The sequence below is a fragment of the Thamnophis sirtalis genome, unplaced genomic scaffold (genome assembly GCF_051295495.1).
Source record: "Thamnophis sirtalis isolate CommonGarterSnake01/CBP01778 unplaced genomic scaffold, rThaSir2_p1.2 scaffold_2, whole genome shotgun sequence".
NCBI classification, from domain to species: Eukaryota; Metazoa; Chordata; class Lepidosauria; order Squamata; family Natricidae; genus Thamnophis; species Thamnophis sirtalis.
The window spans coordinates 78,145,483-78,171,369 of record NW_028261382.1 but is presented as its reverse complement, the minus strand read 5'-3'; the positions used below and the strand labels follow the sequence as shown (position 1 = coordinate 78,171,369).

The 25,887-nt window shown below is 44.0% G+C and overlaps 1 protein-coding gene across 1 annotated transcript; it reads right to left on the bottom strand.

The window, feature by feature from the left end:
• Positions 1-507: 507 nt before the first annotated feature.
• On the bottom strand, positions 508-25,167 carry R3HCC1 (R3H domain and coiled-coil containing 1). The gene is made up of 8 exons (XM_087706178.1): positions 25,055-25,167; positions 21,388-21,517; positions 19,396-19,533; positions 14,527-15,853; positions 10,595-10,767; positions 5,745-5,815; positions 3,440-3,535; positions 508-713 (listed from the first exon to the last, which is right to left on the bottom strand). The coding sequence occupies exons 2-8, from the start codon at positions 21,456-21,458 to the stop codon at positions 565-567; spliced, it is 2,025 nt and encodes a 674-aa protein (XP_087562304.1). The 5' UTR covers positions 21,459-21,517; positions 25,055-25,167; the 3' UTR covers positions 508-564.
• Between the last annotated feature and the right edge of the window lie 720 nt (positions 25,168-25,887).

Sequence of the window (25,887 nt, the reverse complement as noted above, 5' to 3'; positions counted from 1 at the left end):
ACCTGAGAGTAACCCGAGCTTTGAAAGGGACGGCGGGTTTGGGAGGACAGACAAAAGGCACGAGGAGGACAGGAGAACGTTTGATGCCAGTTGAAAGAATTTTAATTCTGTCTCTCGACGGCAATGAGATGCTGAGTTTTTCCAGCCAACTTTTGCAGAGCGGTTTTGAAAACAGGTTTTTGAAAACTAATCGGCCCTATCGCTTCCATGCCAACAAAGGTGTTCAATCAAGGTGTTTCTGTCAATCCTTTGAGTTGGCGGGCGAACTTCCCTTCTCTTAGGCTACAGCGCCCTCTTGTGGGGCCTTCCGGGATCAGCCTCCGTCCCATTCGTCAATTCCCACGGATTAACTTCCCATCCAGCGTGGGAATTTTCCAGTTCTAACACAACGCACATAAAGTTGTGATTATTCCCCACCGGCCTATCTCTACTTCAAAACAACAACAACAATAACACCAACACAATCAAAAAAAAAAAAAAAAGAACAGATGAGACCCGCCGTCATCACACGGTTGTATACATTGTTTTAATGCCACCCCAAGTCACTTCAAACCACTCTGGTTTTTAATCTGGCAGGTTGGTGGTTGCCGATTCCAATCCTTGGCAGCCGGAATTCTGCTGGTATTTGCGCTGTAATCCTAAGGCTCTGGTTACTAGTCGTCGGGCTACTGCTGTATCTGTCTGGGGTCTTTCTTTAGCCAGCTGAAGGAGCTCTGGGGAAGGGGGGAAAAAGAGAGAAAGATGGCAGAGAAGGAATAGAAGAATTGGAAAAGAATTGGAGGAGCCGCTTTAGGAAGCCTGGCCTAAAGCCCTAAATCATTTTATTTAATCACGTAGATCAGATCTAATCTAAACGTAGAGGACTTTATAAATTATATCGTCACTTCCAGCTACATCAGTGGTTCCCATCTTGGCAACTTTAAGACTTGTGGACTTCAACTCCCAGAATTCAGAGCTGGCTGGAGAATTCTGGGAGTTGAAGTCCACAAGTCTTAAAGTTGCCAAGTTTGGGAACCACTGAGCTACATGAACAAGCTGAGTGAACTTTGGGTTCATATATTTCCCCCCATTCGGTTCTAAAGCAAATTAATCATACGCTTTTCAGCAAGCTACAGTTTGCCACTATACCATTAATGCAATGAATTACGGCTTGTTTCAATTCAGTCGTAACCGACCAAATTAGAACGAGATTCAAATTTGATTCTTGTTTGGTCACCAATCACACTGCCAACAAGTCGTAGTTTATAGTGCGCTCTACATGGGGCAGCCCTTGAAGAGTGTTCGGAGACTTCAGCTAGTCCAGAATGCAGCCGCGCGAGCGATTGTGGGTGCATCTCGGTACACCCACCTTACACCTATCCTCCGCGAGCTGCACTGGCTGCCTATTGGTCTCCGGATACGCTTCAAGGTGCTAGTCGTCACTTATAAAGCCCTTCATGATATTGGACCTGGGTACTTGAGAGACCACCTCCTGCCAATTACCTCCCAAAGACCTATTAGATCCCACAGATTAGGCCTCCTCCAAATTCCATCTGCCGGCCAATGCCGATTGTCGACCACCCGGAGGAGGGCCTTCTCTGTGGCTGCTCCGGTCCTCTGGAACGATATCCCCGTGGAGATTCGGACCCTCCCTACCCTTCAGGCTTTCCATAAAGCCATCAAGACCTGGCTGTTCCGGCAGGCCTGGGGCTGCTGAGTACCATCCCCACTCGAATTGATGTGTCTGTTGAGACCTTTTAAACTGGTTCTGTATTGTTGTCTGTCTTTGTTCTTCCTTTTGTATTGTTCCCTTCCCTTCCGGTTTTGTTAGCCGCCCTGAGTCCCTTCGGGAATAGGGCGGCATACAAGTTGAATAAAACCTAAACCTAAAACCTTATCATATCAGCTTTCCTTTGGAAGTCGTGGGAGCTTCATCACTGGAGGCTTTCAAGAAGAGACTGGACTGCCATCTGTCAGAAATGGTGTTGTAAGGTCTCCTGCTTGGACAGGGAGTTGGACTAGATGACCTACCAGGTCCCTTCCAACTCTGTTAATCTATTTTCTTACAACATCTTCTCGTTGTTATATTTATCAACAAATATATATCAAAAAAGTTCTTCAAATCTTGATGTTAAACTACAGTCGTTCTTCCAGACATCAGTTTCAAAAGGAAGAGCCATGACATTTTAAACTTTCACACACAGTTCATTTATATAGCAGTGAAGACTGCTTCCCAGGATGCTAAAAGTAAGTAGCCTTTCTGAAGCGGTTTTACCCTATTATGATAATCGATCATCATCTTCTTTTAATGACCCCCATAATCCTTTGAGGGGGGAAGTCTGGTCAACTGAATGAAGCTAGCAAAGTGTTTACTGGCCAGATGCCCTTCCTGTCGCCAATACGGAGTTTTATTCAGCAGATAAATTCTTATTGTGCCCAGAGAGAGAAATATCTGCCTCTACCTAGGATTGAACTCACAGCCTCCTGATTGTGAGGCAAGATCTCCACCTCTAGGCCACCGCATCACTCACTATTATTACCATAGATACTCTCAACAAATCCCAACTTAACTGTTTCCCTAAACTAAACAAGACCTAGCTACTTTCCAAATATTCTAGATGTGAGACAGCCAGAAAAATTGTTAGCCTCTTCAGAAGTTTCTTAGCCATCTTTGTTTCTGTGCCACCTGTGAAATTACCGGAGACACCAACATCTCAAATGCAGGACACGAGTTTATTAGCAAAATTATTTTTAAATCATTACCTTCTAGAAATGACAGGTGGAAAAGGTGCTTTCCTCTTTTGCACACAGAAACCAAACAAAGGAAAAAGAGAGAGATTGGTCCTTCCTTTGGCCCATCTAACCAAACGCTGCTCTAGGGCACTGCAACTAGACACAACCAGAACAACTAGATACAAGGATAGTTTTTTCCCGAATGCCATCACTCTGCTGAACAGCTAATTCCCACGACACTGTCAAACTATTTACTAAGACTGTATTACTATTATTCTTCTCTTCCTTCCTATTACTTATCTTCTCCCACTTATGACCTGTTGCTTGTATCTTTATGGTTTATACTGTTTTATTTAGTTTTCTAGTATAATTTGATTACTTATTTAGTGTCCTAAGACTATCTTTAAGCACTGTATCTTATGATTCTTGGTGAATGTAATTTTTTTATCTACACTGAAAGCATATGCACCGAAGACAAATTTCCTGTGTGTCTAATCACACTTGGCCAATAAAAAAATGTTCTGTTCTGTTCTGTTGTTCTGTCCTGTTCCTGTTCTTACTCCATTCCATTCTATTCTATTCTCCCACAAGAACTTTCCTAGTGCTGGGAAGTCATCGCTAGAATTTAGAAGGAAGGTGACACAAAGCCACCTCTAGTTGCACAGAAGTCAAACAAGTCTCCCACTGCTTTTAGGAGGAGACATGCCAAACCAGTTACATATCTTACTTGGTCGCTGAAGTGCCTTGATTTTCGACTGTCTCGTTCCATGGATCAGGGGCCGAATTTTGACAGAGGTATAGTTCTGTTCCAGGGCTTGAGATGCTGAAAAATGAGAGAGAATCCTTCGAGATACCAATTCACAGTAGATACTTTTGAGCTCAATGCTCCAGGTCGGTCTCATTTAAGAGAGTTATTAGAGGTTGTCTTGGGGGGTGATAAAAGTACAGGGCCTTTCCCTGTTCCCAGGAACCTGGGCATTCACTTGCAGTAGCCCAAGAATACCCAGGATCTGGCCCACAGGCCTTGTGTCTGAAAAGTCTGTTCTAGACCAAGGGTGTCAAACTCAATTTCACTGAGGGCCACATGAGGGTTGTGTTTGACCTCGGGGGGAAGGCAGGGGTGGGTTGCTGCCAGCTTTATTACAGGTTTGCAACCCCCTCCCCCAGCCCACCTGATGCATGCTGCGCGTGAGTGCATTGTTCAATGTAAATTGTTCTTTGCGCAGGCGCAGCACAATTTACAGTGAACTGCGCACGCACAATCACTAAAAACCAAAAGGGTGGCAGCCCAGTGGCAGCGTGGGAACGGGTTCGGGGGCATGGCAGGCCTAGGTCGCTGCCGGTTCTGCAACCCAGGCCTGAGTTCCGCTACCGGTTCGGCTGAACCGGGCCGAACCAGGAGCAACCCACCTCTGGGGGAAGGTTGGCCTGGCCATGGGAGCATGGCCAGGGTGGGTGTGGCCAGCTCAATGTCACTCGTGTTAGGGGCACCTGTGGTGACCCCAGGTGGAGCTGGGGGTGGGGTTCAATTTTGCTAGGACTTTGTTTGGCTAGCACTTTGCCAGTGAAAACGAAGCTCAGGACCCTCCCGGGCCCAGCAAAAATGAAGCAGGCCCCATTTTCAGCTGCGACGGTCTCCTGCAGCCCTCTGACAGCAAAAACAGATCTGGGGGCCTAGGGCAAGCACACTGTGGGCCAGTCTGTTGTTTCCAGGGCGGCTCCGCGGGCCAGATCTAATCCCCCTGCGCCCCAGATGTGGCCCACGGACCTTGAGTTTGACGCCCCTGTTCTAAAGTATTGACGTCTTTTTTATATCACAGTTGCCAGAACTGGACATAGTATTCCAAGTGTGGCTTTACCAACACACTTAATGTGTATGATGGCTTAAGTAGTTCTTACAACCCAATTTGCAGAGGGAGATGGGAGGATAACACATCAACATCGAATACAATACAGTACAATAGCAGAGTTGGAAGGGACCTTGGAGGTCTTCTAGTCCAACCCCTTGCCTAGGCAGGAAACCCTACACCATCTCAGACAAATGGCTATCCAACTTCTTCTTAAAGACTTCCAGTGTTGGGGCATTCACAACTTCTGGAGACAACTTCTGTTCCATTGATTTATTGTTCTAACTGTCAGGAAATTTCTCCTGAGTTCTAAGTTGCTTCTCTCCTTGATTAGTTTCCACCCATTGCTTCTTGTTCTACCCTCAGAAAATAGTTTGACTCCCTCTTCTTTGTGGCAACCCCTGAGATATTGGAAGACTGCTATCATGTCTCCCCTAGTCCTTCTTTTCATTAAACTAGACCTACCCAGTTCCTGCAACCATTCATCGTATGTTTTAGTTTCCAGTCCCCTAATCATCTTTGTTGCTCTTCTCTGCACTCTTTCTAGAGTCTCCACATCTTTTCTAAATCGTGGCGACCAAAACTGAATGCTGTATTCTAAGTATGGCCTTATCAAGGCATTATAAAGTGGGATTAACACTTCATGTGATCTTGATTCTATCCCTCTGTTTATGCAGCCTAGAACTGTGTTGGCTTTTTTGGCAGTTGCTACACACTGCTGGCTCATATTTAAATGGTTGTCCACTAGGACTCCAAGATCCCTCTCACAGTTACTACTGTTGAGCAAAGTACCACGTACACTGTACCTGTGCATTTTGTTTTTCTTGCCTAAATGTAGAACCTTACTCTAAAGAGCTTTTGCCCCCCCCCCCACTTGAATGGTATGGTTGTTGTGTGCTTTTAAATTGTGTATTGTTTTGTTTGTCTTTTTATCCCTTATCTGTATCCCCTTCCCTGACTTGGATTGTGAGCCGCCCTGAGTCCCCTCCGGGGAAAAGGGCGGCATATAAGTGCAATAAATTCAATTCAATTCAATTTTCACCTTTGAATTTCATTTTATTAGATAGTGCCCAATGTTCAAACCCATTAAATAGGAAGCAACGGCAGGCTTTTAGTTTGCGCACTAAAGGGAAAGATATGTGCATGTACACACAGACAGACAGGCAGACAGACAAACAGAATTACCTGCTGCCAAACTGGAAAAGATCCCGAGGGCATGAGTGTCATCAACCCACTGCAACTTAAATCCACTCTCTCTGAAAGAGACAGATCAGCGTTACAATTCTTTAAGTGTCATAGTTTCATCGGAGTAAGATTTCATGCAAAAGCAGATCCAACGCTTTCATCTCCCTCCAAGCGTTTTCTGTATTCCTGCCCAGTAAGCAGAACGGGAGGCGCTGGGTTGCTCGCAAGCAGAGAGTAACACCGAACTCAGCGATATGGGGCAGAGGTGGGTTTCTCATATTTTTACCACCGGTTTGCCGCACACCAAAAATATGAACGCGGGCGCACATTTTATTCACGCACACACCTTCCCCGCATGTGCACGGCCTCCAACGCATGCACTTTGCTCGTGCGTGTGGCTTACAAACCATGGCTAAATAGGACGGCATAGAGTCGGGGCAGGTGGGGGGTCCACCCTCAACCGCAGGTCGCCACTACCAGTTCACCCGAACCGGTCCAAACCGGCTGAATGCCACCACTGATATGGAGGTTTCAAAATGGGGTGGCATGGGTTCCCACATGCGAAGCTGTCTTGGTACAACTTCAGCAGGCGTGATGCATCTGGTGATGTGGCTAGACTAATATTTCCAGCCTTGTTCATTTCCTGGCATGTGGACTTCAAATCCCAGAATTCCAGAGCCAGCTTGTCCACTGATGGGAATTTGGGGAGTTGAAGTCCACACAACTGAAAGTTGCCAAGGTTGGGAAACATATGGTTAGGTTTTTCTTTATTCGGTCATAGGCCAACATGAGAATACAGAAATCACAGTTAATTTTAAAAACAAAGTACAAAAGAAGGGGATATATATAGAATAGCACTAGCAGTATAGAAGTCTAAGTGCTTTTACAGCCCTCTCTAAGTGGTTTAGAGAGTCAGCCTCTTGTCCCCCAACAATCTGGGTCCTCATTTTACTCACCTCCGAAGGATGGAAGGCTGAGTCAACCTTGAGCCTGGTGAGATTCGAATTGCCAAACTGAAGGCAGCTGGCAGGCAGCAGAAGTAGCCTGCAGTACTGCACTCTAACCACTGAGCCACCACGGCTCATATTTTAGAATATCTAAAATATCTGGCAGGCAGGGTTAGAAGCAAAGCTCTAGACCACAGGTGTCAAACACGCCGCATCACAATGCCATCACGTGATATTTCGTGATGCTTTCCCCCTTCACGGAGCTGGGATGGGCGTGGCCTGTGCGTGACCATCAGGCCTGCGGGCCGCCAATATGACTCCCCTGCTCTAAACTAAAGGAGACTACTGAGCAGTACTTGACTGTAGGCAGAGGACGGAGTCAGATTGAGATAATAATAGCATTTTATGATAAAACAAATCAAAATGACCAGGGTTGTTAGGGGTATCTCTGGTGGGAGACAGAAAGTAGTGCAGCAGAATGTACAGCTAGAGAGAAAGAATGTTGCTAGTAGAAACACCCGAATAGAGTTTCAGACACTGCTAGTAAAAACAAGTAGCTGTCGATGTCACCAGCCCCTACTTGCCCCTCCCCTCCCAGCCACTCCTTGCCTGCCCACCTGGGTTCCTTAGGGCCCCAACAGGTAGCAGTTGTTGGAACTAAGCAGCCACCATTAGAAAGAGTTGGCAAAACAGCTCAGTTCAAATTAGATCTGACGACTGAGAAGGAGGCTCAGCAGAAGCACCTCAATGAGGACTAGCAGCATAGGCTTTCCAAGCAGACAGAAGATCTGTGGGAGTGCAAAGCCAGGTACCTGCGCTTGGAGGCTCAGCGGGTTGAGATGGTCAGCCAGTTCCAGGCCATGATGCAGTCCCACTGGAACAAGGCCTTCCCGCTCTTCACCACCAGTGGTGCTTCCCTCTAGCCTTCGCCCAAAGTCCCTCATCAGGAGACTGAAGCCAAGTCAGAATTTCTGCCCCTCTCCAACCCTCACAAAAAGACTCCAAAGGGAAGACTCTCTGCAGCAACACAAGCATTCTCTGTACATATCCAGTCCAGGGGCTGTAATTTCAGGACCCGATTTAGTGCAAGATAAAAAATGCAAATAATTTTTCTGCAGATCACCACCATTTTTTCGCAGACCACCGGTGGTCCACAGACCACTGCAGGAGAGAACAATGCAATACAATAGCAGAGTTGGAAGGGATCTTGGAGGTCTTCTAGTCCCACCCCTTGCCTAGGCAGGAAACCCTATACCATCTCAGACAAATGGCTATGCAACATCTTCTTAAAGACTACCAATGTTGGGGCATTCATAACTTCTGGAGGCAACTTCTGTTCCACTGATTTAATTGTTCTAACTGTCAGGAAATTTCTCCTCAGTTCTAAGTTGCTTCTCTCCCTGATTAGTTACCATCTGTTGCTTCTTGTTCTACCCTCAGGTGCCTTGGAGAATAGTTTGACTCCCTCTTCTTTGTGGCAACCTCTGAGATATTGGAACACTGCTATCATGTCTCCCCTAGTCCTTCTTTTCATTAAACTAGACATACCCAGTTCCTGCAACCGTTCTTCATATGTTTTAGTCTCCAGTCCCTTAATCATCCTTGTCTGCACTCTTTCTAGAGTCTCCACATCTTTTCTACACCGTGGGGACCAAAACTGAATGCAGTATTCCAAGTGTGGCCTTACCAAGGCCTTATAAAGTGGTATTAACACTTCACGTCATCTTGATTCTATCCCACTTTGTATGCAGCCTAGAACTGTGTTGGCTTTTTGGGCAGCTGCTGCACACTGCTGGCTCCTATTTCAATGCTTGTCCACTAGTCCAATCGGGTTATTTGACAATAGTGATATATTACCCAATGTACAATCCATTTACATCCAAAAACAAACAAATCAATAGAAAATATGCTATTTCTACAAAATTAAACTGGTTTGGTCCAGAGCTTCATTGTGGTGCCTTCTGTTAGCATCAAGTCTATGTTGGTTACCACCAGTTGATGGCCGCTGCTCTGGACAGCCTTACAGCAATCAAGTGAAACCAATCAACTAACATAATAAATTATCTTTCCTAAGGATTCTAGCAAGGCATGGATGAATGGTCAGGTCATCCTTGTTCAAATATTGCTGGAGGAAAATAAAGCTTATGATTTTTTCCCCCTTTCTTTTCTCAGTGCTGCATTTCCCTGCAAGATCTCACCAGCCTACCCTTCATGTGTATTAATTAGGGGAAAATATTATGCCTGCCACATACCCAACTCTTTGGTTTGGCCTCCAATTATCTGTCAGCTCATAGAGGCATTGCCCTAATCAAGGGATGAACAGTAGGTGTCCTGAAGAATGTATTCTATTTAATCTCCATTTTTCCCCCAACGCCATCAAAGAAAAGACTGCATAAGCTGCATAATTAACTTTGCAAATCCGTCATTGCATAATGCGGTAAGGACGATTAAGGGAGGCTGTTTGACTGCTTAGACCTCCATTCAAGCAGGGCTGTTAGGAAGAAACAAGAATGTCTAACCTTGTAAAAATGGGGTTTTAGTTCTAGCTACAAGAAGCAAACCAGGGGTGAAATGCTACCAGTCCTGGGCAGTTTGCCTGAACCAGCAGTTAAAAAATGTTTTTAAAGAGTTTTTAAAAGGTTCCAACGATCAGCTGTGACAATCAGCTATGCCCTGCGATCGTCTGAACTTTTTAAATTTTTTAAAGCATTTTTTTACTACCTATAGTAAAACCGGTAGTTAAAAAATGCTTTAAAAAGTTTTTTTAAAAAAAACTTGGCCATGCCCACCCAGTCACATGATCCACCCACCAAACCACGCCCACAGAACCGGTAGGGAAAAATTTTGAATTTCACCACTGAAGCAAACTCAGCTTAACTGTTATTTTCTTCCTAATCTTCTTGGGATATATTGGTCAGGCTTTTGAGCTAAGTCAAGGAAGGCCATTGGAGTGCTCTTAAAACACTTAAGAGATTGAAATGGAAATCACTATTTGTGGTTTGCTAGCTGAGGAATTCTGGGAGTTGAAGTCCACAAGTCTTAAAGTTGCCAAGGGTGGAAACCAGGGGTGGGTTCCTACCAGTTCTAACCTCTTCTATAGAAGAGGTTCCACAAATCTACTGTGCTGTTTAGAACCGGTTCCAGCTCCCTCTCTCCGCCTGTCCGCACCATGCTTGCCCTGCCCACTGCTCACTGATTGGCTGGCTCACCAATCACCCCACCCGCCTCTAAGAGTCCTATCTAAACCTTAAAGTCTTAAAGCTGTCAAGTTTGAACACCCCTGGAGTTTTTTTTTCTAAAGTTTAGGAGTGCAAGAAGGGTTTTGTAACTTAACAGCTTTAAGACTTGAGTGCTCCAAATGCCAGAGTTTCTGAGCCAACATTTTGGATGCTAAGCAAGAGCGTTGTTAAGTGAGTTTCACCACATTTTACAAGTTGGCCATGCCCATCCTGTCACATGACTGCCAAGCCACTCCCACTCAGTCACATGGCCAGCAAGCCACTCCCACAAAGCAGGCCACACCTACCTAAAAAAATTTGAAACCCACCACTGTTTGAGATCCTTGATTTGGATAACTGAGACTCCACAGATTCTCTATATTTTATATAGAGGTTATACAAAGGTTACGTACAGGCATGAGCAGCAAACTGCCATGCGCCTTAGTAACCAATTACCTCAACTATCTATGAGCTCACCTAATTAGTAGAACCAGGCACTTGTTGAAACTGTATAAAAGCCAAATAAACTCTGCAGAGGCAGACAGACATTTTGGACACCTGCTATGATGGATTTCTGAGTCCTACAATTTTACATTCACGTCTCTGTAAAGTTACAACGCATTTCCCCTGCAGAAAGGATGTTCTGCTTTCAGGACGGTCCAGAACAGGAAAAACCACCACTTACTGGAAATCTGCAAAGGCCTCCATAAGATGTTCTGTTTTTAGCAATGGGGAAAAATCATAGATCTCTAGCACATGGCCAAAATCTCCTTCGTTGATCTGTGCCTCCCCATAACTGGAATAATCAAACTGAATCTTCTCAATGCTTATGTCTTTTATGGTCAAATAATTCGTGATCTGGAAAAAAAGAGCAAAAAAACCCCACCTTTACATCTTCACTTCTACACAGTAAGAATCAACACAAGCCACAATCAGCAAAACTAGGCAGTCGTCATTCTGGATGTGTTTTTAAACATTTTAAGCAACAGCTGAAATACCATGTTGGAATTCAATCTCTATAATTATAATTCATATGGCCATCTACTGACTAATAAATTCCTGCTAATTAGCATTCACAGAGCAATTCTCCAATCCCACAAAAAGAATAAAAGCCCAGAAATAGTTTTGGAGGAGTAAAAGTGGACCAGCAATTTCGATAAAAGCCTCTGTAACATTGTTGAAAATGTAAAAACTTTAAACAAGAAAATACACAGAATGTATAACGTTGTTTTTTGTACCTTATGATTTATGTCAGTTGCTTCTTTTTAGTATCCTGTTATGATTTCTGTAGATTGCTTATGTATATCCTATGACTAACATGGAGTGTTGCATCTTATGTTTTATGATGATTGTATTTTATGATTATGATCATGATTTATCACTTTGTTGATTGTATGTACAATAGTGGCCAAAATTGTGGAAACCTTTTGGGAAAAGTGTATTTTTGAGGTTTGATGGTTAATAACACCACTTTTGGGGGAGGAGTTCCAAGATAATCATATTCCACTGCTGGAATGGCCTGGGAATAGCCCAGACCTTAACCCAATTGAAGAGGGACGCGATGGCTCAGTGGCTAAGATGCTGAGCTTGTCGATCAGAAAGGTTGGCAGTTCGACAGATTGAATCCCTAGCGCCACGTAACGGAGTGAGCTCCCATTACTTCTCCCAGCTTCTGCCAACCTAGCAGTTTAAAAGCATGTAAAAATGCAAGTAGAAAAATAGGGACCACCTTGGTGGGAAGGGAACAGCGTTCCATGCGCCTTCGGCGTTTAGTCATGCCGGCCACATGACCACGGAGACGTCTTCGGACAGTGCTGGCTCTTGGGTTTGAAACGGAGATGAGCACTGCCCCCTAGTGTCCGGAATGATTTGCACATATATGCAAGGGGAACCTTTACCTTTACCTAACCCAAATGAAAATCTATGGAACTGACTAAAGAAACTTGTTAGTCAGAAACGACCCAGCAATAAAACCCAGTTAATAGAAGCAATCATTCAATCTTGGTTGGAGAACTAAAAGACTTGGTTCACTCCATGGGAAGACGTTGTAAGATCATAATTCATGCTAAAGGTTACCCAACGAAATATTAACTGACACGGTGATAATTTTTGTATCTCTTGTTTTTTCTACAGTGATAATTTTTGTATATATCATTTCTTCTTTATAATTGCTATTCTAATAACAAATCCTTCATAAGAGTTATTGCATTACATTATTGATTAAATTATCTTTTGATTTGTGTATAATTTTATGGTACTACTACTAAAAAAATAGTGGTGTTATTAGCTAGTTTTAGAAATACACTTTTCCCAAAAGGTTTTCCAAAATTTGGGCCACCACTGTACACTGAGAGCTTATGTACCCGAGACAAATTCCTTGTGTGTCCAATCACGTTTGGCCAATAAACAATTCGGTTCTATTTAAAATATTTAAAATAACAACGATACTCCTTAAGATAGTTCTGCTTTCCCTGCACTTAAAAGACTTTCAATATCTTTAAATATTATTTTTTACGCGGATTGAATCCCTAGGAGAATAATTATTCATTAACAATAAAATGCTGTTCAATTGCAGTGGATTAAAAAAAATGGAATCAAATCAAGAAAGACAGAATCATGTTTGTGTATTAAGTATTTTGTACTACTTTTCACTTCCCAAAGAAAGGATCAGCGTGGGAATAATCTCTGCCAAGTGATGGGCAGACAGCACACTGAGAAACAGCAGGTTGGCTGTTCATGATAACCCAAGACCTGATATATATTTTTCCGCCAGGAAATAACATAGGTGCAAACAATGCTTATTGTGGAACAAAACTCCCCTTGAGAAGGACAGAAAATAGTGTGCTAAAATCAGAAAGGTACTTTACAAAATACCATGGATTTCACTTTTGTTGTGGCCTGTTGGCTCCAGCAGCCAAATTAGAGGAGGAGGCGGCGTGGGAGTCGAGGTCAGTATCAAGGCAACCTGAGAGCTCAGTGGGAGAACAGGAAATGGAGCTGTCAGAGAGAGAGAGAGAGAGAGAGAGGCAGAGCCTGGGCCTCTGTCAGCCCTCAGATAGAGAATCAACAGCCCCCAGGTCTGGAGGTGGCTGATGAGGAAAAGGAGGAAAAGCTGGATCCTGGGCCTGACGCACAGGTGCACAGAAGGCAGAGGAGAGGAGAGCAGTGGAAATCTATGAGCCGGTCCTTGGGACAGAAGAGCCACCGCTGCTAGCAAGGCCCCACCTCTAGGGTTAAAAGGCAGGGGGCGGAGATGAATAGATGTGGCAGACAACTATTCATCTTCCTGCCAGACAGACTTGTTAGCCTGCGGTGAGAGAGAAACCTTTTGCCCAGGGCTGTTGGCATTCCTAATAACGGAATCTTTTGAGTTTATGTCAGAGAGTTTGTTGTCTTTGGGGAGCTGGGTCAGAACAACTTCCCGTGAACCTGGTGTATTCAATAGAATTCTGGGAGTTGAAGTCCACAAGTCTTAAAGTTGCCAAGTTTGGGAACCACTGCAATAGACGATGGTTTACTGGTTTACTGCAGTGTGTCAAGTCAGTCAGTGAATAGTTGACACACAAGCACAAACACACAAATAAAAAGCACAGGTAGTCTTCGACTTACAACTGTAATTGAGCCCAAAATTTATGTTACTGAGACATTTGTTAAGTGATCTTTGGTCTATTTTACGACTTTTCTTGCCACAGTTGTTAAGTGAATCACTGTAGTTTTTAAGTTAGTAACAAGGTTGTTAAGTGAATCTGGCTTCCCCATTGACTTTGCTTGTCGAAGGTCACAAAAACATGACCCCGGGACGTTCCAACCGTCATAAATACGAGTCAGTTGCCAAGCATCTGAATTTTGATCACATGACCATGGGGATGGCCCAACAGTCACAAGGGTGAAAAGCGGTCATCGGCCTCTTTTTTCGGTTGTCATTGCAACTTTGAATGGTCACTAAATGAACTGAGGTTAAATCGAGGACTCCCTGTAAAGAAGAAACTTGGGTTTCAGAGTTATTTTTTTATATTTCTTAAATTGAGACAGCTGCTCAATTCATGCTTCTCATTCCGCAGGGTGATTGGTGTGGATCGCACATGGCTTGGTCTAGATCAGGAATCTCCAACCTTGGCAACTTTAAGCCTGGTGGACTTCAACTCCCAGAATTCCCCAGCCAGCAAAGCAATTTTAAGCCTGGCAGACTTGGGGCTCAATTGTGGCCGTATCTCAAGGACTCCCTGTAAATCAAATAAAAGTCGTTCCCAACTATAGGAGGCAGTGCTCATCTCCATTTCAAAGCCCAAGAGCCAGCGCTGTCCGAAGACGTCTCCGTGGTCATGTGGCCGGCATGACTCAATGCTGAAGGCGCAGGGAATGCTGTTACCTTCCCACCAAAGGTGGTCCCTATTTTTCTACTTGCATTTTTATGTGCTTTCGAACTGCTAGGTTGGCAGAAGCTGGAAGAAGTAACAGAAGCTCACTCTGTTATGCGGTTCTAGGGATTTGAACTGCCAAACTGCTGACTTTTCCGATCGACAAGCTCAGTGCCTTAGCCACTGAGCCCCCTTATAAAATTATTACATGAAATAAAGCCAGGTCTCGTGGAAACAAATAATGACACCATGCTCTTACCTCTTGCAAGAGTTCTGTCCCACAATCATCTTCAAATACGCTGCTCTTCCCTTCTGCTGAAGAGACACCCGTGCTCCTATCCCCAGCAGACAGCTCGACCCCCGGCCACTGATGCCCCTCCAGGCCTACCGGCTCTTTCTTCTGGCTTTCAAACTGTAGCTTGGCTTTGTTGGGATTGGGGACAGAGGGGTGCAAGTAGGGTTCAGCTTGAGGATTGAGCCGAGATGGGGTTTTGCAACTGTCCCATCTCAGGAAGTCTTCCTTCAGAAGTCCAGGTGCCTGGGCTTGGCCAGACTCCAACAGAAGTGCAACGGTGCAATCTTGAAGCTGGGTTTCCGCCGGCAACTCACTGTGGTCCTTGGAGGACTCTACAGTTCTCGTTCCCAGTTCTGGGAGAAGTTTGCACTCCTCTCCTCCGTCGGCACATAGACATGTCCTTTGGTCATTTCCAAAGAGGGGTAAGTCCTGAGTAGATTTCAACAGAAAAGCATCTGAAGCACTTGTCTCCCTGTTTCCAGGAAGGAATGTATCGCTTCCTAACAGAATGGAATCCTGGCCACTTTTATCCAAACCTTCAAGAAAGAACGGCTTTGTGCTCAAATTCTGAACATTTGGACTTTTGATCTTCTGGCCTTCAGGCGAAGTTGAGTGTCCACTTAGTTTTGAAAGAGCGTCAACAAAAGTCTCCATCAGTTCTTCTGGGAGACCTGAGTTCCCACCGCTTTCTGGGACAAAAATATTTCTGCCATCTGTACATTGCGTACCTATTTCAGATAGGTTCGGACTACTTTTGGATACTGATGTGGCCACCTTCATGTTCTCTCGCTTTTCCAGGTAAGACGCCCTCGGTGCATCCTTCCAAAAAGAGACATCTGGGCAGCCCAGAGCCCCTCTGCCACTTTGATTGGCAGACTCCACATCTGAATGTCTTTGCTTGGGTGGGGGTTGGGACTTTGTGTTTTCATATTCCGTCTTGCTGGATAACCTGCGTCCATCTGGAATCCTTTCACTGCCAGAAGTTTGACATTCTTCCTTGTTGCTGCTCATACAATGCAATCCACTCTCAAATGCTTCCATGGAGCTACCTTGTCCCGTGTCCTCCAGCTTCTTCCGCATGGCCCTAGGGACGTAGAGAGCTCTGTCTGGCTTTTTGGGGGGCTGCCTTCTAGGCCGGCCATTGCCTCTTCGGGCTTGGGAACTGCTGGCCAAGGCTTCCATCTGCCGTGGGCCTCCTCTGGATCGGCTCCCTCTGCTTCTGGCCTGGGGAGGGTGGTTGAAGTGAGAAGCTTCAACAACACCATTGGGGCAATCTGGTTCATCCGGCAACCTAAATCCAAGAGAAGAATCCGAAACACCAATAAATAGACAGGTCAATGCTTTAGAACTCCAAGACCAAATGCATCCAATTTTGACTACAAAACCATGACGGCTAATATATGAATAATTAATGTATATGTATTTGCACAATATTGGAAAAGTGGAGATTCCTACTGAAGAGAAGGTGATTAGGAAAATATTAGAATGTGCAGAAATGAATAGACTAACACTGACAATTAAGGAGAAAGAGCAATTTGATTATTATATGATATGGGAGGTGTTTTAGCAATGGCTAGAGAACAAAAAAGGAATTTGGAAATAAGAGAAGATGATAAAAAGAAGAATAGAAAATGTATTAAGACAGAGATAAGTATAAAATGATAATTGTTAACATGAGTATGATGAAAATAAGTATAATCAATGTCATTATAACTAGAATAGAATAGAATAGAATAGAATAGAATTTTTTATTGGTCAAGTATGATTGGACACACAAGGAATTTGTCTTTGGTGCAGATGCTCTCAGTGTACATAAAAAGACAAGATACATTCATCAAGAATCATAAGGTATAACATTTATTGATAGACATAGGATACAAATAAGTTGTAAGGAGAATCAATATCAATATAAATCGTAAAGTTACAAGCAACAAAATTACAGACACGCAGTTATAAGTGGGAAGAGATGGGTGATAGGAACGATGAGTGCTTATTGTACATATATTAGAAGATATCCTAGAAGACATGTTAAGACAGAAATGAAGAGATTTATAAAGTTTAACTGTATAATGTATTATAATTTATGGAAGAATGTTGCACAGAAATATATATGCCCAGACGACACACTGCTTAAGGAAAGATGGAATGTATGTATTTTAAAATTGGAAAATAAAAAACTTTTACAGAAACAGTAACAAAAAACTAAGACAAAATCAAGAGTCTGTTTTATTAAAGAATCCAGTGGCATCTGCTAGCTGTATAGTGGCGACATGGGCCATAATCCTTCCAGAGTCTCATAGAAAAATGGCCAGTGACTGCTGATTACTGCTTTTTTTTTCTCAATATAATTCACATTGGATATGTAAAAGTAGAATAAGATCTTTGCTTGTCCCTAATCGTAAGCAAGCAAAAGGGACAAAAGGATGATCGAGTATGAAATACCCAGGTCTCCTCTCTTGGGCAGGGGGTTGGGCAAGAAGACCTCCAGGTCCCTTCTAACCCCATTATTCTATGATTCTATAGAAACTCTAAAACAAAATGGCTTCTATGCTGCCTCATTTGGGGAAATTTAAGAATTCCTCTCTAGGGACATGGTGGCTCAGTGGCCAAGATACTGAGCTTGTCGATTGAAAGGTCGACAGTTCAGTGGTTCGAATCCCTAGCGCCACGTAACGGAGTGAGCTCCCGTTACTTGTCCCAGTTTCTGCCAACCTAGCAATTCAAAGCATGTAAAAATGCAAGTAGAAAAAGAGGAACCACCTTTGGTGGGAAGATAACAGCGTTCCGTGAGCCTTTGGCATTTAGTTATGCCGGCCACATGACCACGGAGATGTCTTCAGACAGCGCTGGCTCTTCCGCTTTGAAACAGAGATGAGCACTGCCCCCTAGAGTCAGGAACAACTAGCACATATGTGCGAGGGGGACCTTTACCTTTACCTTAAGGATTCCTCACTTGCGAAAAAACTGACACACCTTTAACATTTTGAATGCAAAGAATATGGCAAATTGCTGTGAAACATTAAACTCTGGGGAATAAAATGTTTCAGATCCTCTTTTTGAAAGATCTTGCTTGAAAAAAATGTAAATTATGTTCATTCTGCCAGTTATGGGCTTTTGAGCAAAATCTTAATCTCTTAATCAAAATCTTAATCTCTTCCACTTTCCAACTCTTCCTAGCTCAATACAAAATAAACACCCTCCAGCCCAAAAAATTGGAAGTTGTAAGTTAATGCCCTCTTTTCTTTCTTTTTCTCTTCCCCCTTGTATTCCACACCCCCTTTTTCCCGTTCCCTTTCCTGCCCTTAATTTCTTATTTTCTTATTTTTATTTTATATTATATATAATAAAATAAAAATTTAAAGAGAAAAAATCTTAATCTTATTCATTTAATACATTGAATTCACTTTTTATTTAATTTGTTTTTAAAATTAAATCGTAATCACTTGTTCATTTAATGTAATTCATTTAATTTATTTTTAATTTATTGCTTTTAAAATTAAATCTTAATCTCTTGTTCATTTAATTTAATACAGTTCTAGGCTGCATAAACAGAGGGATAGACTCAAGATCATGTGAATTGAGTGTACATTGGGTAACTACATGGTATCGGACTTGGGTACTTGAGAGACCGCCTTCTGCCAATTACCTCCCTACGACCAATTAGATTCCACAGATTAGGCCTCCTCCGGATTCCATCAACTAGCCAGTGTCGACTGTCGACCCCCCCGGGGGAGAGCCTTCTCTGTGGCTGCTCCGGCCCTCTGGAACGATCTCCCCGTGGAGATTTGGACCCTCACCACCCTTCAGGCTTTCCGCAAAGCCGTTAAAACCTGGCTGTTCCAGCAGGCCTGGGGCTGATGAGTTCCCAACCCCACTCGAATGATTGTGGCTGTTGATGAGTTTTAATCTGTTTTTTTTTTTTTTTATTTTTTTTTTTTTTTGTATTTGTTTTGTCTTGTGTCTTTTGTACTCCCCCTTTCCCTATTTGGTTTGTTAGCCGCCCTGAGTCCCCTCGGGGAATAGGGCGGCATACAAGTTTAATCAAATCAAATCAAATATATCGCTATTGTCAAATAACCATTACATTTGATTGGACTAGTGGGCAACCATTTAAATAGGAGGCAGCCTTGTGCAGCAGCTGCCAAAAAAGCCAACACAGTTCTAGACTGCATAAACAGAGGGATAGAATCTAGATCACGTGAAGTGTTAATACCACTTTATAAGGCCTTGGTAAGGCCACACTTGGAATACTGCATCCAGTTTTGGTCGCCACGATGTAAAAAAGATGTGGAGACTCTAGAAAGAGTGTAGAAAAGAGCAACAAAGATGATTAGGGAACTGGAGACTAAAACATATGAAGAACGGTTGCAGGAATTGGGTATGTCTAGTCTGATGAAAAGAAGGACTAGGGGAGACATGATAGCAGTGTTCCGATATCTCAGAGGCTGCCATAAAGAAGACAGAGTCAAGCTATTCTCCAAAGCACCCGAAGGCAGGCCAAGAAGCAATGGGTGGAAACTAATCAAGGAGAGAAGCAATTTAGAACTAAGGAGAAATTTCCTGACAGTTAGAACGGTTAATCAGTGGAACAACTTGCCTCCAGAATGCTCCAACACTGGAGTTTTTAAAGAAGAGATTAGACAACCATTTGTCTGGAGTGGTGTAAGGTTTCCTGCCTAACTGACTAGAAGACCTCCAAGGTCCCTTCCAACCCTGTTATTATAAATACATTTAATTTACTTTTAAAAACAATTACATTTTATTTATTCATGTAAACCTCTTATTTGGTTCTTAGCGCTGAAAGTCAGCCATTAAAAAACGGGAGCCTCCCACCTGACTGCTGCATGACAGACCACTGTCCTCCTCCTCCATCCTTCTCCAACAGAAAAGCTGCTCAGGAGCTCAACATCATCAACGGTTCGGTGGATCAAGTATCTCAGGCGACTAGATAGAGGAGGAAACAAGAGGACTCTGCAAGGAAGGAAGACACCGAATAAAATCAGTTCCCCTCGAGAAAGGGCGGCATCAGTGACTCAACAGTTAAGATGCTGGGCTTGTCAGCTGGAAAGCCAGTAGCCCAGGTTGGAGACCTGAGCGCCGCGAGACAGGGTGAGTTCCAATCCTCGCTCCAGCTCCTGCCAACCTAGCAGTTCGGAAAGCATGCAAATCATCTTCTTTTAACCACCTCATAATCCCTTGTGGGGTGAAGTCTGGGCAACGGAATGCAGATGAGTGTTTACTGGCCGGATGCTCCTCCTGTCGCCAATACAGAGTTTTGTTCAACAGATAAGTTCTCATTGTGCCCAGAGAAAGAAATATCTGCCTCTACCTAGGATCAAACTCACAGCCTCCTGATTGTGAGGCGAGAGTGCCACCTATAGGTCACCGCACCACTTTAGAAAAGCATGCAAATGTGAGTAGATAAATAGGTGCCACTTTGGTGGGAAGCTAACAGCTGGCCACATGACCGCAGAAATGTCTTCAATATGCTGGCTTTCTTATTTAAGAAAGGGACAAATTAGCAGCCACAAGAAGAGAGAAAGAGACCCAGTTTGGTCTAGTGGTTAATGCACCAGGCTAGAAAGTGGGAGACCGTGAGTTTGTCCTGCCTTAGCCATGAAATCCAGCTGGGTGACTTTGGGCCAGTCACTCTCTCTCTCAGCCCAACCCACTTCACATGGTTGTTGTGTGGAAAAGAGGAGAAAGGTGAGCTGGATATGCCTGCTGCCTTGTGTAAAAATAATAAAGGTGGGATACAAATATATAAATAAAAGTAAGATTTTTAAAAATAAATAAATAAAAGGCATGCGAATCAGAAGCGAAACCCAAGTTTGGTAGAAGAGGAACATATCATGCAGAGCCTTGCTTTAAAAAAATCTCTTAAAAAGCAGAGGTAAATTTCATGGATCTTAACAGTTCAATCCCTTTTTAAATGAGCTTTTCTACCGGAAAATGCTCTGCAGCCATCCAGACAGGAAGACCAAGATTCACGTTGGGTTGGGGCAATGAGAGAGAATAGCAATAGCAATAGCAGTAGACTTATATACCGCTTCATAGGGCTTTCAGCCCTCTCTAAGCGGTTTACAGAGAGTCAGCATATTGCCCCCAACAATCTGGGTCCTCATTTTACCCACCTCGGAAGGATGGAAGGCTGAGTCAACCCTGAGCCGGTGAGATTTGAACCGCTGAACTGCTGATCTAGCAGTAGCCTGCAGTGCTGCATTTAACCACTGCGCCACCTTGGCTCTAAGCTGTTGTGACCTGCCAGGGGAGCTGGTGACAGACAGTGAGGAGGTTGGGGAGGAACATGGACCAGTCCTAGATTCTGGGGAAGGCTCTGATGAGGGCTCTGTGTCGGAGGTAGAGATGGGGCCAGGGCCGTCTGACAATTATCAGCTGCCTTCAGAGTCAGAGATCACTGGGGCAGAAGAACAGCTGGAGCTTTTCCCCAGTGTGCATATGCGCAGAGCTGCCAGACAAAGGGAACAGCTCAAGGACAGGGGTTGACTTGGGAGTAAGGCCACAGGTGGACGATGAATGGCCCCTCCCAGAGGAAATAAAAGAGGAGCGACAGGGGAGTGGAGTTTGCAGGAGACAATTAGTTCGTTTCATTGGTTCGTGACTCTCCGAGACTCCTTGCCAAGTTTTGCAGATGTCGGCCTGGCAGCTCTCCAAGCCAGATAAGGTTTGTGGCTGTAAATCCCCCCTTGAAAGACTTTGTTGGATGTGAATGAGCAGGATTCACAGTCAATTAATAAAAGGGTTTTTTGTCGGGACAAGGCATCATGGTTTGGGGAGGCCTTGGTCAGAATAGAAGCATCTTACTTTTCCAGCTGGTTCTGTAGCAGGAAGTGGTCCAGTTCCTCCATGATTTTGTCCACAAAGTCATTCTCCATAGGAGAAAGGAACACGCCGTCCAAACAACGCAGCGCCAGGGTGACAGTGGGGTGGTAGCCTGTTAAGAGGGCAACAAAATTGGGCAGATAATTAGACCAGGCCAAAAAGATCTGTTCCATTCATAAGAATAAACTTGTGCTACTGCTTATTTTTTTAATATGCCTATATTATCAATATGTTATTATAATTATGATTATTACTGCTATCACTGCTAGATTTGTTATATAACAACAGTCAAGTATTAAGTACCATATTTTTCAGAGCATAAGACCCACCGAGTATAAGACGCACCAAGTTTTTAAAGAGGCAATTTTTTTAAAAAAAGTTTTGCACTCTGCAGACCTCCCAAAAGTGGCCAGTTTTTTGTCAAAAAAAAGGGTGTGTGTGTGCATAGCCTTTAGGAGGCTTGTTGAGTGATCTTAGGGGCTAGGGGGGCAAAATTGAGCAAAAAAGACCTGTTTTTTGCACATTTCTGCCTTCCCCAGCCCTCAGGAGCACTCTGAAAGCCTCCTAAAGACTATGCATGTCAATTTTTGTGAAGGGGGCAGGGTTTCGGGAGGCAAAAAATGCTGTATTTGGTGTATTCAGATTTTCAATCTCTTTTTTGAGGGGAAAAAAGAGAAATATGGTAGATTTGAAACGGAAAGACGACTGTATGTGTCTATCAATAGTGAGATAATAGAAGCAACAGATAGACATTAAAAGGTTAAGAGAATGATTAATTAAATAATGAAAAGTTATTGATATGAAGAATAAATATTATCAATGTGTTACTATAATTATGATTATTACTGCTATCAACACACTGTTCATGTGGATATTAAGTTTGTTTTCTTCTAATGTAATTTCAAGAAAATATTTAGTTATATTTGAAAGAGACGATACCTGGAAAATATACTGTGCTTTGTTGGGAAATGGAAATTTATATACAATAATGAAAAGAAAAAGATGGTAGGAAAGAGAAGTGGAGAGATGAAGGGAGAGAGGGACGTGGAGGGGAGAAAAACTCAGGGAAGAGGAGAAGAAAGGAGGCCGAAGAAGAGGGAAGGAAAGAGGGAAGTGGATGGGAGTTGAGCAGCAGGAGAAAGGGAAGGAGAGGGAAGTGGAGAAGAGGAGAGAGGAGAAGGAAAGAGGGAAGGAGAGGGAAGCGGAGGGGAGAAGGGAAGAGAGGGAAGGAGAAGGAAAGAGACAGAAAGAGTAGGACTGTCGTAAAATTGAAGCTGTGATGTATTATATAGGAAAATGTATAATAAAAACATTTAATAAAGAACAGGGGTCTCCAACCTTGGCAACTTTAAGCCTGGAGGACTTCAACTCCCAGAATTCCCAAACAAGCTGGCTGGGGAATTCTGGGAGTTGAAGTCCTCCAGGCTTAAAGCTGCCAAGGTTGAAGATTCTTGTTATAGAATATATAGGTATTTGACATACAACCACAATAGGGACCAGAATTTTCATTGCCAGGCAAGGCAATTGTCCTGCCTGATTTTACGTCATTTTTCTTTTGCCATGGATGCTAAGCAAACCATTGCGGTTGTTAAGTGAATCACATGTTCTTTAAGGAACTCAGTCCATCCCCCCTGTCCCCCCATCAACTTTGCTTGTCAGAAGTTAGCTGGGAAGACATTGCCATCGTTTAAATCCATGCTGATTGTCAACTGATCCCGTGATAATGGGGATGTGGCAACAGTTGTGAGTGAGAATGTAAGTCACTCTTTGCAACGCCCAGTGCCCGACTTCAAATGTTTGCCAATTGAATGGTTGCGGATTGAGGGCTAACTAAATAGATGCAAATATAGAGGGACTGCATTCTAAAGGTTGGCATAGCTAAGAAAATGAATGCACAGGTTGCAGATAATATCTGCTAAATAGAAATGCAAAATCTTGCAAATTGTTTGGGGAAAGTTTGGAATAGGTGTCCGTATGTATGAATGTATTTGAATTTAAAGGCTTCTATATATCTCCCACTATTGTTTGTTTTATTTATTTACGAGAATTTAAAGTTTTCTATATATATCACCCAGTATTTATTTATTTGTGAGAATTCAAAGGATTCTATCAGAGGTGGGTTGTGCCTGAACTGGTAGTGGCGGCGAGAGGAGGCTCCGCCCACCCGCCCCGGACGCTTCTGCACATGCGAAGAAGTGTTGGGCGTGCCTGCACATGAGCAAACTGGTAGTAAAAAAAATTAGAAACCTACCACTTGATTCTATGTATCTCCATTTATTATTTTTGAGTATCTATCCATCCATCCATTCATCCATCTATTTCTACATTATATCTATCTATCCATCCATCAATCTATCTATTTCTACATTATATTTATATGTCTATCTATCTATCTATCCATCCATTCATCCATTTATCAATCTATCTATTTCTACATATTTATCTATCTATCCATCCATCCATTAATCCATCTATTTATACATTACATCCATCTATCTATCTATCTATCTATCTATCTATCTATCTATCTATCTATCTACCTACCTACCTACCTACCTACCTATCCATCCATCTATCAATCTATTTTTACATTATATTTATCTATCTATCTATATCTATCTATCCATCCATCCATCTATTTCTACATTACATCTATCTATCTATCTATCTATCATCTATCTATCTATCTATCTATCTATCTATCTATCTATCTATCTATCTATCTATCTATCTATCTATCTATCTATCAACCTACCTATCTATCTACCTATCTAGCTATCCATCCATCTATCTATTTCTACATTATATCTATCTATCCATCCATCCATCCATCCATCCATCCACCCACCCGCTCATCCACTCTCGGTGATTCTGGGGAGTTTCAACCAAAAAAAATACAAATTACAAAATTTTCTTTTCCCTTGTTTCTTTTTCTTTCTTTTTTTAAATCCCTGAGGGATACAAACAGGTGCAATGTGATTGTGGTTGTTTTAAAGGCAGCTGGGTTCTGTGTGTGTTTGTGTGCTTTTTTAAAAAATGTGCTTGTTTTATTTATTTATTTAACAAAACAGACCCTTGGCCACCTTGAGCAATATTCTACTATTCCCAAATTGTCTCCTGGCCCTTGATTGCCAACCTAAAAGACAAAGCGGCAGCCTGGGGATTTTTTTTTGGGGGGGGGGAAGGGACGGGGGCACACAAAGCCACCGCGCATCTGCAACCAGCTTGCACCAGTTCTCTCCAAAGGACCGATAAGACGAAGCAGCCTCTGCCAGCCGATTCCCCCACCCCCCAGGTGCCAGTGGATGCCCTTGTCACAAAGCCGAAGGGGTAGGAGGCTGGCTTGAATCTCCCCCCGCCTCGTTGGAGGCCCCCCCCCCGTCCCCTCTGCCACCTGCCAGCCTCTGCCCACCTGCGCCCACCCGGGCATCGCGCGCAGCATCTCCAACATCCGTGCCCTCCGCAGGGAGCGCACCGTTGGCCGGGGAAACCAACGGACCCCCCCCCCCCGAAGCCTCTTGCGGGGCTTCTTCTTTCCCCGCCAAAGCAAAGCCATCCAGCCGGGGATTCGGAGAGTTGAGCCGGGGCCGCGATGGGGGAAAGCCCCCCCCGTCCCTCAGTGCCCCCCCGGAGGGGACCCTGCACGTACCGCGAGGCCCGGCTGGAGCAGTCCGTCCTCTTCCCCGGCAAGCGGATAGCTTCGGCTCCTCCCCGCCTCCCTCCCGCGCCCATCCCCGGTCCACGTGAGCGCCGCCGGCTCGGATTGGGTGCTGCGCTCGGTGGCAGCCGCGCCTCCACTCCGGCGAAGGGAGGGGGAAAAAACTGCCGCTTCCCCCTCCGGTGCCTGGATTCGAACACGTCCCCGAAACGGCGAGTCCTCGACCTACCGGTGCAACGGAGCCCAAAATGTCAGCTCTTAAAGCGAGGCAGCGTAAATGTTGGCCCCATTCTATGACCATTTTGGGCGCGGTGGGGAATGGACTCCCTCCCGTTGTTAAGTGAAGCCTGAGATCCTTAAGCGGATCCGGCTCCCACCCCCCACCCCCGACTTTGCTTGTCGGAAGCCGGCTGAGAAGGTTGCAAATAGCAATAGCTCTTAAGATATACATATTGCGTAAGTCTTAAGTGCTATTGTAAGTCATATTGCCCCACTCCCCCAAACAATCTGGGTCCTCATTTTACCCGCCTGGGAGAGAGGGAAGGCTGAGTCAATTGAAATAACACTTCAACTTATATACCGCTTTACGGTGCTTTGCAGCCCTATCTAAGTCAGCCTCTTGTCCCCAACAATTTGGGTCTTTATTTTACCCACCTCGGAAGGACGAAAGGCTGAGTCAACCTTGAGTCTGGTGAGATTTGAACTGTCAAACTGCAGGCAGCCGGCAGGCAGCAGAAGTAGCCTGCAGTATTGCACACTAGCCTTTGTGCCACCACAGATCGATCGATCTATCTATCTATCTATCTATCTATCTATCTATCTAT

Excerpts from the sequence above, each read along its gene's own strand:
- R3HCC1 (XM_087706178.1), bottom strand. The coding sequence starts at position 21,458 with ATGGAGAATGACTTTGTGGACAAAATCATGGAGGAACTGGACCACTTC. Across the intron at positions 15,854-19,395 it reads GTCTGTCATGCAGCAGTCAG|GTTGCCGGATGAACCAGATT; the intron begins GTGGGAGGCTCC and ends TCTTGGATTTAG. Across the intron at positions 714-3,439 it reads CAAGGCACTTCAGCGACCAA|AGCTCCTTCAGCTGGCTAAA; the intron begins GTAAGATATGTA and ends CCCCTTCCCCAG.